This window comes from Ornithorhynchus anatinus, chromosome 19, assembly GCF_004115215.2.
Source record: "Ornithorhynchus anatinus isolate Pmale09 chromosome 19, mOrnAna1.pri.v4, whole genome shotgun sequence".
In the NCBI taxonomy this organism is placed as follows: domain Eukaryota; kingdom Metazoa; phylum Chordata; class Mammalia; order Monotremata; family Ornithorhynchidae; genus Ornithorhynchus; species Ornithorhynchus anatinus.
In genome coordinates, this window is record NC_041746.1 from 22,152,124 (window position 1) to 22,162,050 (window position 9,927).

At 63.2% G+C, this 9,927-nt stretch overlaps 1 protein-coding gene across 1 annotated transcript; it reads right to left on the bottom strand.

Annotated features, from left to right (window-relative positions):
* Positions 1 to 8,312: 8,312 nt before the first annotated feature.
* On the bottom strand, positions 8,313 to 9,441 carry HTR1B (5-hydroxytryptamine receptor 1B; the record flags this gene model as incomplete). Its single annotated transcript, XM_029047684.1, is given in 2 exon segments — positions 8,313 to 8,786; positions 8,788 to 9,441. Coding segments are annotated over 2 exon segments (1,056 nt in total), but the record flags the coding sequence as incomplete, so codon positions are not given.
* Positions 9,442 to 9,927: the final 486 nt, after the last annotated feature.

The following is a 9,927-nucleotide window of genomic DNA, read 5'->3' on the forward strand; positions in this document are numbered from 1 at the left end:
GGGACTCCTTGTCTCCCCCCAAACGGTAAAGTCCTTGCGGACTACGGACCGTGGCTACTGAGACTCTTTTACTCTCCCAATCAGTCTGTCCAGTAATAATAATAATAATGTCGGTATCGGTTAAGCGCTTCCTATGTGCAGGGCGCCGTTCTAAGCGCTGGGGTAGATACGGGGTAATCGGGTTGTCCCACGTGAGGCTCACGGTCTTCATCCCCATTTTGCAGATGAGGGAACCGAGGCCCGGAGAAGTGAAGTGACTCGCCCCCAGTCACACAGCCGACGAGCGGCGGAGCCGGGATTCGAACCCACGACCTCTGCCTCCCAAGCCCGGCTCTTGCCACTGAGCCACGCCGCTTCTCTCCTAGTCGACTGATTCGCAGGCTGGGGAGAGTCTAGATTCCCAGGTTCCGGTGGTGGGGAGAGGAATCGTTGGGTCGAATTTATTGAGTGCTTACGGTGTGCAGTGAACCGTACTGAGCGCTTGGGAGAGTACAATATATAACGACAGACAGGCGCATCCCTGCCTGCACTGAGCTCCCAGTCTAGAGATGAGGAGTTAGGTGAGAAGACTGTGGCCGGAGAGCTCTAGCTCAGTCAGAAATGTTGCCGTTCCCTATGAGGTAGTAAAATAATAATCATGATATTTCATAAGTGCTTACTATAGGACCGGCACCGAACTAAGCACTAAGCTAGATTTGAGACGATCGGGTCCCACGCGGGGCTCCCAGTCTGAGTAGGAGGGAGAACATTCACTGAATTCCCATTCTGCAGGCGAGGGAACCGAGACCCAGAGAAATTAAAGGTCACGCAGCCAGGAAGCGGCAGGGTCAGGATTGGAACCCAGGTCCTCTGGCTTCCAGGCCCAGGCTCTTTCTACAGGGCCGTGCTGTTTCTCCGGGGCGTGCCCAAGGCCGAGTGTGGTTGACGTAAGAAGGGCCTGGTGATGAGCAGTTGAGAAGTGTGTCAGCTATAACCACAATAATGAGAGTAATAATAATAGAATCATAATTTAGTGTAGTAACAGAGAAGCGGGGATGCCTAATGGAAAGAGCAGGGGCCCGGGGGTCCGAAAGCCTGGTTTTTAATCCTTGTTCTGCCACTTTTTTTTTTTTATTCATCAAGTGCTTCCTATGTGTCCAACTCTGTTCCAAGCCCTGGGGTAGGTTCAAATCAGCCCCACTGCATGAGGCTCACGGTCTGAGTAGGAGGGAGTCTAGTTTCGCAGTTGAGGAAACTGAGGCACGGGAAAGCGAAGTAACCTGCCCGAGGTCACACAGCAGACAAATGGCAGAGTCGAGATTATAACCTAGGTCCTCTGCCTCCCGGGCCCAAACTCTTTCCATTAGGCTAACAGCGCTCTGCCCCGTCTGCTGCGTGACTTTGGGTAAGTCACTTGACTTCTCCGGGCTTCAGTTTGCTCGTTTGCAAAATGGGGATTTGGGGGAGCCCTATGTGGGGCAGGGCCTGTGTCCAAACCAATTACCTAGTATATACCCCGGTGCCTGGCACATAGAGCTCCCCGCTTTTCCCTCTCCTCCCCCTCCCCCCTTCCCCTCCCCTCAGCACTGTGCTCATTTGTACATATTACCTATCATCACCCTATTGATTTTGTTAATGAGGCGCACATCCCCTTGATTCTATCTATCGTGATAACGTTGTCCCGTTTTCGTTCCATTCTGTTTCGCTCCGCCGTCCGTCTCCCCCGATTAGACCGTGAGCCCGTCGCTGGGCCGGGATCGTCTCTGTCTGGTGCCGAAACTGTACATTCCAACGGCTTAGTCCGGTGCCCCGCACGTGGCGCGCGCTCAATAAATACTATTGAACCAATGAACAGTGAGCGCCTGACAAATACGATTGTTAATTATTATTATTAAAAAGCCCCGGGGGCAAGAGGGAGGCCACCTCTGCCACATTCCCTCTGAATCAGGGGGAGTTGACAGCTGTGTGATCTTGGACGGTCAACCAATCAAGGGTCCAGTGTAGTTATTGAGTTCTTACCTCGTGCAGAGCACTGTACTAGGTGCTTGGGAGAGTACACTCCACCAGAGTTAGTAGACATTAAGCTTGCAGTCCAGAGGAGGTCACTTAACTCCTGTGAGCCTCCGTTTCCTCATCGGTAAAATGGGGATTAGGTATCTGTCCTCCTCCTACCTTCAGTTTTGAGCCCTTGTGGGCAGGGATTACGTCCAACCGGATTAACCTGTTCTCGCCGGTGCTTAGAACGGTGCTTGACACACAGGGAGTCCCTCACAAATACTATTCGAGACTCCCCCAGAGCAACTTCTCTCTGCCACAGTTTCCCCATCAGGAAAATGGGGATTCACTTCTTGTTCTTCCTCCCCCTCGGACCGTGAGCCCCACGTGGGACGGGGACCGTGTCCAACCTGGTTAACCCGTATCTAACTCGCGATCGTCATTAATCATTATGCCGCATGGAAGTTGAATCAACAGACCCTCCGTCCCTCGAAAAAGTAGGAAAGTGGAAGAGGCCTTTTGCCAGCATCCCCAGCATGAAATTTCCGGGAAGCGGTTCGTCGAATCTTGGGCCCCCGGGGCCACTGTGTCGAACACACCCGAAACGGGTCACAGCGCGGACAGGCTGTAGATGGATTCGGGGCAAACTCCACCCTGGATTGTCCGGCGTCTGGGAGAGCGAGCGGAGCGGAGTGGGGGGCCGCTGGGTGGAGAGAGTCAGTCAGTTAGTTGTATTTATTGAGCGCTACCCATGCGCAGAGCACTGTCCTAAGCGTCTGGGAGCGACCCGGCTAAGACGATGAACAAAGGAAGCCCTAGGGAGAGAGGTAGACCGCCTACAGGACCGGAAGGCCGTTGTGGGCGGGGATTGTCTCTCTCTATTGCTGCACTGTCCTCTCCAAGCGCTTAGTACAGCGCTCTGCACACAGTAAGTGCTCGCTCAATACAACTGAATGAATGAACGATAACAGTCGTCATCATTACAATCACAAACGACATCGTAATACGACGACGGTAACGGCGACGAGGAGCCACGCGGCGCAGTGGTTAGGGCCCGGGCCCGGGAGTCGGAAGGACCTGTGTTCGAATCCCAGCTCTGCCGTATGTCTACTGCTTGACCTTGGGCAAGTCACTTCACTTCTCCGTGCCTCAGTTACTTCATCTGTAAAACGGGGAGAGACGTGGGGAAGAGACTGCGTCCAGCCTGATTAACTCGTCTCTACTCCGGTGCTTAGAACAGCACGGTGATCATCATTATCGTCGTCGCTGCCGTTATCATTGCATCCGGTAAGTGCTTAATCCCTGTCACGCCCAGTTCTCAATGCCGGGAAAGATAGAAATGAATCCGGTTGGACACAGTCTCTGTCTCTCGTGGTGCTCACCGCCCAAGAAGGGAGGGGGAACGGACGTTTATTCCCCATTTTACAGCTGAAGAAACTAAGGCCCAGAGAAGCGGAGCGACTTGACCAGGGTCACCCAGCGAGCAGTTGGCCCGAACGGGGATTAGAACCCGGGTCCTCTGACTCCCGGGCCCGTGTTCCTTTCCGCTAGGTCAGGCTGGAAGCAGCCCGAGACGCAATAATCCCCCGATCGCCTCGGAAATGGTCCCGGCGACCCGACTGGCAGAAAGAGAGGAGGTAGCTCCTCGCTGGCGATTATACCCCGAGAGGAGAGGAGTCTCCATCTCTGCTCCTCTCCCCAACTCCGCCCGCCCGGCCTCTGCTGCCCTCTTTAAACTGTTGTCCCCATTTTCCCCTCCGCTCGTCTTTCCAAGAAGTCTTTCCCCATCTCCCCGTGGCTTCTCTGAGTTCTTCCCCACGTAGTCTTCGCCCACAGAGGTAGGGCCATGAACAGGACTGGCGTAGCGGAAAGCTCAAACGGAGTATAGACTGTTTGGTTTAACCCAAAACCTCTTAAATTAATGACTTCCTTTGCCAAACCTTTTAATTGCTAGATATGTATAGATGGGGGGGGGGGGGGCGGGGGAGGGTGTTCACGTGGACGGTACCCCGCAGTCCAGAGCGGGACCCTCGATAAACTGACCCCGTGGCCGGTCCAAATCCAATTAGCCAAAAGGTGGGGGAAAGTGACCCCATGAAGAACCCTCCCCGGCGACGCTCACGGGGCGAATAAATAACTCCAGCTAAGGAGGGTTCATCTGTCTTTCGGCAGCCTCCTCTTCCCGGTGGTAGACCCTGGCTTTTTGGGCTACAGAGCACGGTCCTGGTCGTTCTCGGTCATCCCGATCCCTAACCCACGCACGCCCGTAGATCGTACGGTGCCGGAGGTTCGCCTTCCTGGGAAAATAAGGCTTCCCTATCCGTACCTCGGTACGGCTACCAGCCCTCCAAAGTCCCATCTTCCGAAGAAGTGCGGCCGAGCGGAAAGATCAGGGCCCGGGACCAGAGGGCCCGGGTTCCCGCGCTGGCTCCGACGCTTGCCTTCTGCGTGACCTTGGACAGGTCACTTCAGTTCTCCGGGCTTCGGTTCCCTCACCCGCAGAACGGCGCTTCAATCCCGTCCTCCCGCCCGTTAGACGGGGAGCCCCACCCGGGACCTGACTACCTTGTATCTACTCCAGGCCTCCGCACAGGGCTTTAGAGACGCGTAGTCAGGGTTTAACGTATACCGCGGTCATCATCATAATAATCTCGCAAATCAGGCCGCTCTCGAGATCACCAACCTGAAGGAAAGCCATTGAAATAGGAAAAAAGGAAAAAGCATCCAGCGACGAGCATCAGGTTTGTCGACAAACACTCTAGTTCCAAATAACGAGTTGTCTCTTTCCCATCTAGTTTAAATTCCCCCTCATTAGGGATCCTTTATAAGCCGTCCCCAGAAGTCACAGAAGGGATTTCTCGCTACAGTCGGAAGAGCTAACGAACGAGAAGGTCTTCGACCTCAAGAAGACGGGCGCTCTGTCCAACATCCAAGAAACGCTGAGAAACGGTACGGCCTAGGGGCTAGAGCGCGGCCCGGGGAGTCAGAAGGACCTGGGTTCTAATCCCGGCTCCACCGCTCACCCGCTGCCTGGCCTCGGGCCAGTCGCTTCGCTCTCCCGTGCTTCCGTTTCCTCATCTGTAAAATGGGGATGAAGCCCGCGAACTCCCCCCCCCCCCCGCCCCGTGGGACCCGGACCGCGTCCGATCCGACGGGCTCCCGTCTAAACCGAGCGCTCGGCGCGGTGCCCGGCACAGAATGAGCACTTAACGAATACCCCGAGAAACGACATTCCTGACCAACTCTTAAAAAGCCACTGGGAGCGTTACGAATCCCGTAACCGGCCGCTCTATTTCTCAAGAAGGTTTTCCATCCGTTTTGGCAGCAGGGGGTTGACGGAGACCGCTGTCGTGCGATATCCGACGGTGGAATTTTCGGGTAAAGAAGATTTCCTCCCTTTCCATAGCGGGCTCCTGCTTGCCCGTCCGCTATCCGTGCCCGCAACAATCCGAACGCCGGTCGCTCGCCGCACGCGACGAGTCAGTCGACGGCATCCGTCGAGCGCTTGCCGTGTGCGGCACGCTGTACTAAGCGCTTGGGTGAGTACTACATAACCCGGTCGGGAGACGCGTTCCCCGCCCACAGAGGGGCTCACGGCACATTTAAAGCGCGTCGGTTTAAGCGCTCACCACGGGCCAGACGCCGTATCGGGCGCCGGAGGAGAGACGAGTCAATCAGGTTCGCCGCGGTCCCCGGCCGACGTGGAGCTCGCACTCTTCCTCCCCGTTCCCCAGACGAGGTCGCCGAGGCAAGCGTAGCGACCCGCCCGAGATCGGCCGGCGGACAAGCGGCCGAGCGGAATCAGAACCCAGGTCTTGGGACTCCCGGGCCCGTCCTCTTCCCACGAGGCCAAGTACGAGACGTGACTTTTGGAAGAAGAGAAACGATGGTATCGGTCAAGCGCCGACCGCACGTGCCAGGCACCGTACCGAGCCCCGGGGTCGGGTGGGATACGAGCCGGTCGAGTTGGACGCGGTCCCTGTCCCACGTGGGGCTCAGTCTCAGCCCCCCATTTTACGGAGGAGTTGACCGAGGCCCAGAGAAGCGAAGCGATCTGCCCAAGGTCACGCAGCAGACAGGCGGCGGAGCCGGGATCAGAACCCACGCCCCAGGCCCGTGCTCTCTCCGCGACGCCGTGCCGCTTCCCGCCACGCCGCGCCGCGTCGGTTGCTATTCCGGCGGCTGGAGTCATCCGGGAGAGCAGACCGCATCACGCGGGCCCAAAAGGAAGATCGAACCCGTCCGCCCGGAGACGAGTTTCCGGGCGTAGCCGGCGGCATCGTCCTCATGGATGACCCCTTCCCAGAGGCTCCGGCGAGGGGCTGAACTCGGCGCCGAACGGTCAAGGCCGCCGGCCGGCGGCACGGTTGCGATCGAGCACTCTTTAGAACTCGGTAAAGACTTTTATTTAACGTTATCTTTTGCCGATCGCATTTTCCATTACGTGTCTGTGGAGAGGAGGAACGCCACAGGCGATCCTGACCCAGCGAACCGGGCCAAATAAGCACCGGACTTTTCTGCCGGAACGACCCGGAACTCCTCTCGACGCCAAGGCGGAACTAGGATAAACCGTAGGTGAACAAGGTAGCATTTCATTCGAAGGCGCATCCAGAATCTTAACCGTTCGCCTCCGCGGCGACGGGGCCGTCTGGGAACCCGCGACGGGTCCGGGGCCGCGCGGGACCCTTTTTAGGATCGGGGAATCTACACGGCCGATCTCTAGACGGACGAGGGATCGGGAATCGGCGCGCGTGAGGGCGCGCGGCCGGGCCCGGGGGGAGGACACGTACCGTAACCGGCCCGGGGAGATGGTAACCGCGGTCTGGATAGAGCCAGGGGAAGGCCCACGTTCGCCCTTCCGTCCCCTGAAGGGCGACAAGGAATCCGGTTCGCGACCGGTACCCTCCTCGCCACTCTCCGTCCCGTGTAGGATTCGGGGGAAGAATCGGGAGCCTCCCGGGAGACCCCGGGCCTCTTCCCTCTCTCCCGACCCGACCCCCCCACCTCCCCGGCGGAGCGCAGCCAGCCGTTCGACCCGTCGCGGACTACCCGCCCCTCGGACCACTGCCCCCCAACCGGGAAGTTAGAGAGAAATCCCAGAGGGAAACCTCGGGAAGAGCCGGCCGAAGCCTCTCGTCGGTTCGGGTGTATTTTCAGCGAAAGCCGTCGGGTCCATTTTCGCCTCCGAGCCTCGATCCCGGCTGTTGCGGCTCCGGGTGGGAACGTTCCAGGAGAAAAGCCGGCGCACGCAGAAGGTGCGTGTCCGTGGGTGGGTGTGCGGACTTTTCTGCCGAGGAGCAGCCGCAACCCGCCAGTCGGGGGTGGAAGAGCCACGGCTCGGGATGACCTTGGGCGACCGAGGGTGGGAGGCTACACCCCCCCACCCCCCCCAACCCCCTCGGGGCAGGGCAAGTGAACCGAAGTCTCCTTCTCTCCCTCGGGGCGAGTAACCTCGCGGGGCTCACCCCGCCGCCGCGCCGAGGGCGGCGTCGGGTGGGTCCCGGAGACCCCAGATGGCCCCTTCTGGGGGAGGCCGGGTCCGGAGTGGGTGGGCACGGCGCTGACCGCGCGTGGAGATGGCTCGGCCCGTCGGAGGGGACCCGGGGGGTGGGGAGCGGGGGGGGGGGGGGCGTCGCCGCCAGCGCCTCTGTCCCGGAGTGGGGGGGGGGGGGGGCACCGTCTCCCCTCGCCCAGGGCAGGACCGCACCGACCCACGGAGCTCTCCGGGTCCCGGGGCGGGGGGCGCAGGGGACCGGAGAGCACGGGGTCGGGGCGCACAAGTCCGGGGCGCACGGTTCTGGGGCTCCCCGGGCCTGGCCGCACGGGGCCGGGTCACACGGAGCCAGGGGCGCACGGGGCCAGGGTGCGCGATGCCGCCCCCGACCCCCCGCTCCTCAGCGCACAGGTCGGCACCGCACGGGCCCGGGGCGCCCGGGGCCAGGGGCGCCCGGATCCGAAGAGCACGGGTCCGGAGCGCACGGGTGTCCGAGGAGCGCGGATCCCGGGCCCGCGGGTCCGAGGGGCCCGGGTCCGGAGCGCACGGGTCCGGGGCGCACGGGTCCGGAGCGCACAGTTCGAGGCGCAAGGGTCCGGGGCTCACGGGTCCGGGGCGCACGGGTCCGGGGCGCACGGGTCCGAGGCGCACGGGTCCGAGGCGCACGGGTCCGGGGCGCACGGGTCCGAGGAGCACGGGTCCGGGGCGCAAGGGTCCGAGGCGCACGGATGCGGGACGCACGGGCCCAGGGCGCACGGGTCCGGAGCGCACAGTTCGAGGCGCACGGGTCCGGGGCTGACGGGTCCGAGGCTCACGGGTCCGGGGCTGACGGGTCCGAGGCGCACGGGTCCGGGGCTGACGGGTCCGAGGCGCACGGGTCCGGAGCGGCCCGGTCCGAGGCGGGCCCAGGGCGGGCTCAGGGCGGGCAGGGGCAGGCGGGGCAGCGGGCGCGGGCCGGGCCCGGCCCGCGGCCCAGCTTCTGGAAGGCCTGGCGGAAGTCGTCGTTGGACAGGGTGTAGATGAGCGGGTTGACGAGCGAGTTGAGGTAGCCCAGCCAGGTGAAGAAGTCGAAGGCGGCGGCGGGGAAGGGGCAGGCCTCCCTGCAGATGGGCAGCAGCAGGGAGAGGATGAAGAAGGGCAGCCAGCAGCCGATGAAGGCGCCCAGGATGACGCCCAGGGTCTGGGTGGCCCTGCGCTCCCTGGCCGCCGCCAGCCGCCTCTTCTCCAGGAGCGCGTCGGAGAGGCGGACGCGGACGGCGGAGGCCGGCGGGGCCGGCGGGGCCGGCAGCTGGGCGCGGCTCAGCCGCTTGCCGGCGGGGGGGACCGCGGGCGGCGGGGCCCGGCGCCTGCTTTTGGATGCGCGAGCGGGCCTCGGCGTAGATGCGCCCGTACAGCGCGACGAGCAGCAGCGTGGGCAGGTAGAAGGCGCCCACGGTGGAGTAGACGGTGTAGAGGATGTGGTCGGTGTTGACGGCGCAGGCCGAGCCCGGGCCGGCCCGGGCCTGGCGCCAGAACAGGGGCGGCAGGGAGATGGCCACCGACAGGCCCCACACCAGGGCCACCATGACGGCCGCCCGGCGAGGGGTCCGGCGCGCCGAGTAGTCCACGGCGTCGGTGATGGCCCAGTAGCGGTCCAGCGCGATGGCGCACAGGTGCAGGATGGAGGCCGTGCAGCAGGTGATGTCCGACAGCAGCCAGAAGTCGCACACGCCCTGGCCGAAGGTCCAGCGGCCGGTGACGGTGTAGGCCGTGCTGACGGGCATGACCAGGAGGGCCACCAGCAGGTCGGTGGCGGCCAGGGAGGCGATCAGGTAGTTGGCCGGGCTGCGCAGCTTGCGCGTCCGGCGGACGGCGGCGATGACGAAGGCGTTGGCCAGCAGGGTGGCCAGGGTCAGCAGGGCCAGCAGGGCGGCCAGCAGGGCCTTGCCCGGCAGCCCCAGGGCGTCCTGGTAGGGCCCGGCCGGGGCCGGGGCCGGGGCCGGGGCCGGGGCCGGGGCCGGGGTCGGGCCCGGCCCGCAGCCGCCCGCCGTCGCGTTGCAGGCGGAGCCCGCCGGCTCCATCGCCTAGGGAGCCGTCGGGGCCCGGCGCTGGGGAGGACGCCCCCCGGGCCCGGCCGGGGGGGCCCGGGGGGCCGGGGCGGCCAGCGGCCCCGGGCCGGCCGCGGGCGCGCCCGGGCCCGGGACGGCGAGAGGCCATGGCCCGCGGCCGGCCTCGGCCCGGCCTCCTCCGACCGCTAGGCCGAGCGGCTTGGCGGGGCGGGGGGGGGGGGGGGGGGGGGGGGGGGGGGGGGGGGGGGGGGGAGAGGGGCTGAGGGTTAGGAGAGAGGGGATGGGCCGGACCGGGCGAGGAGAGAGGAGAGACGGGATGGGCCGGACCGGGCGAGGACGGAGGAGAGACGGGATGGGCTGGGGGCCAGGACAGAGGGGAGAGGGGATGGGCTGGACTGGGCTAGGAGAGAG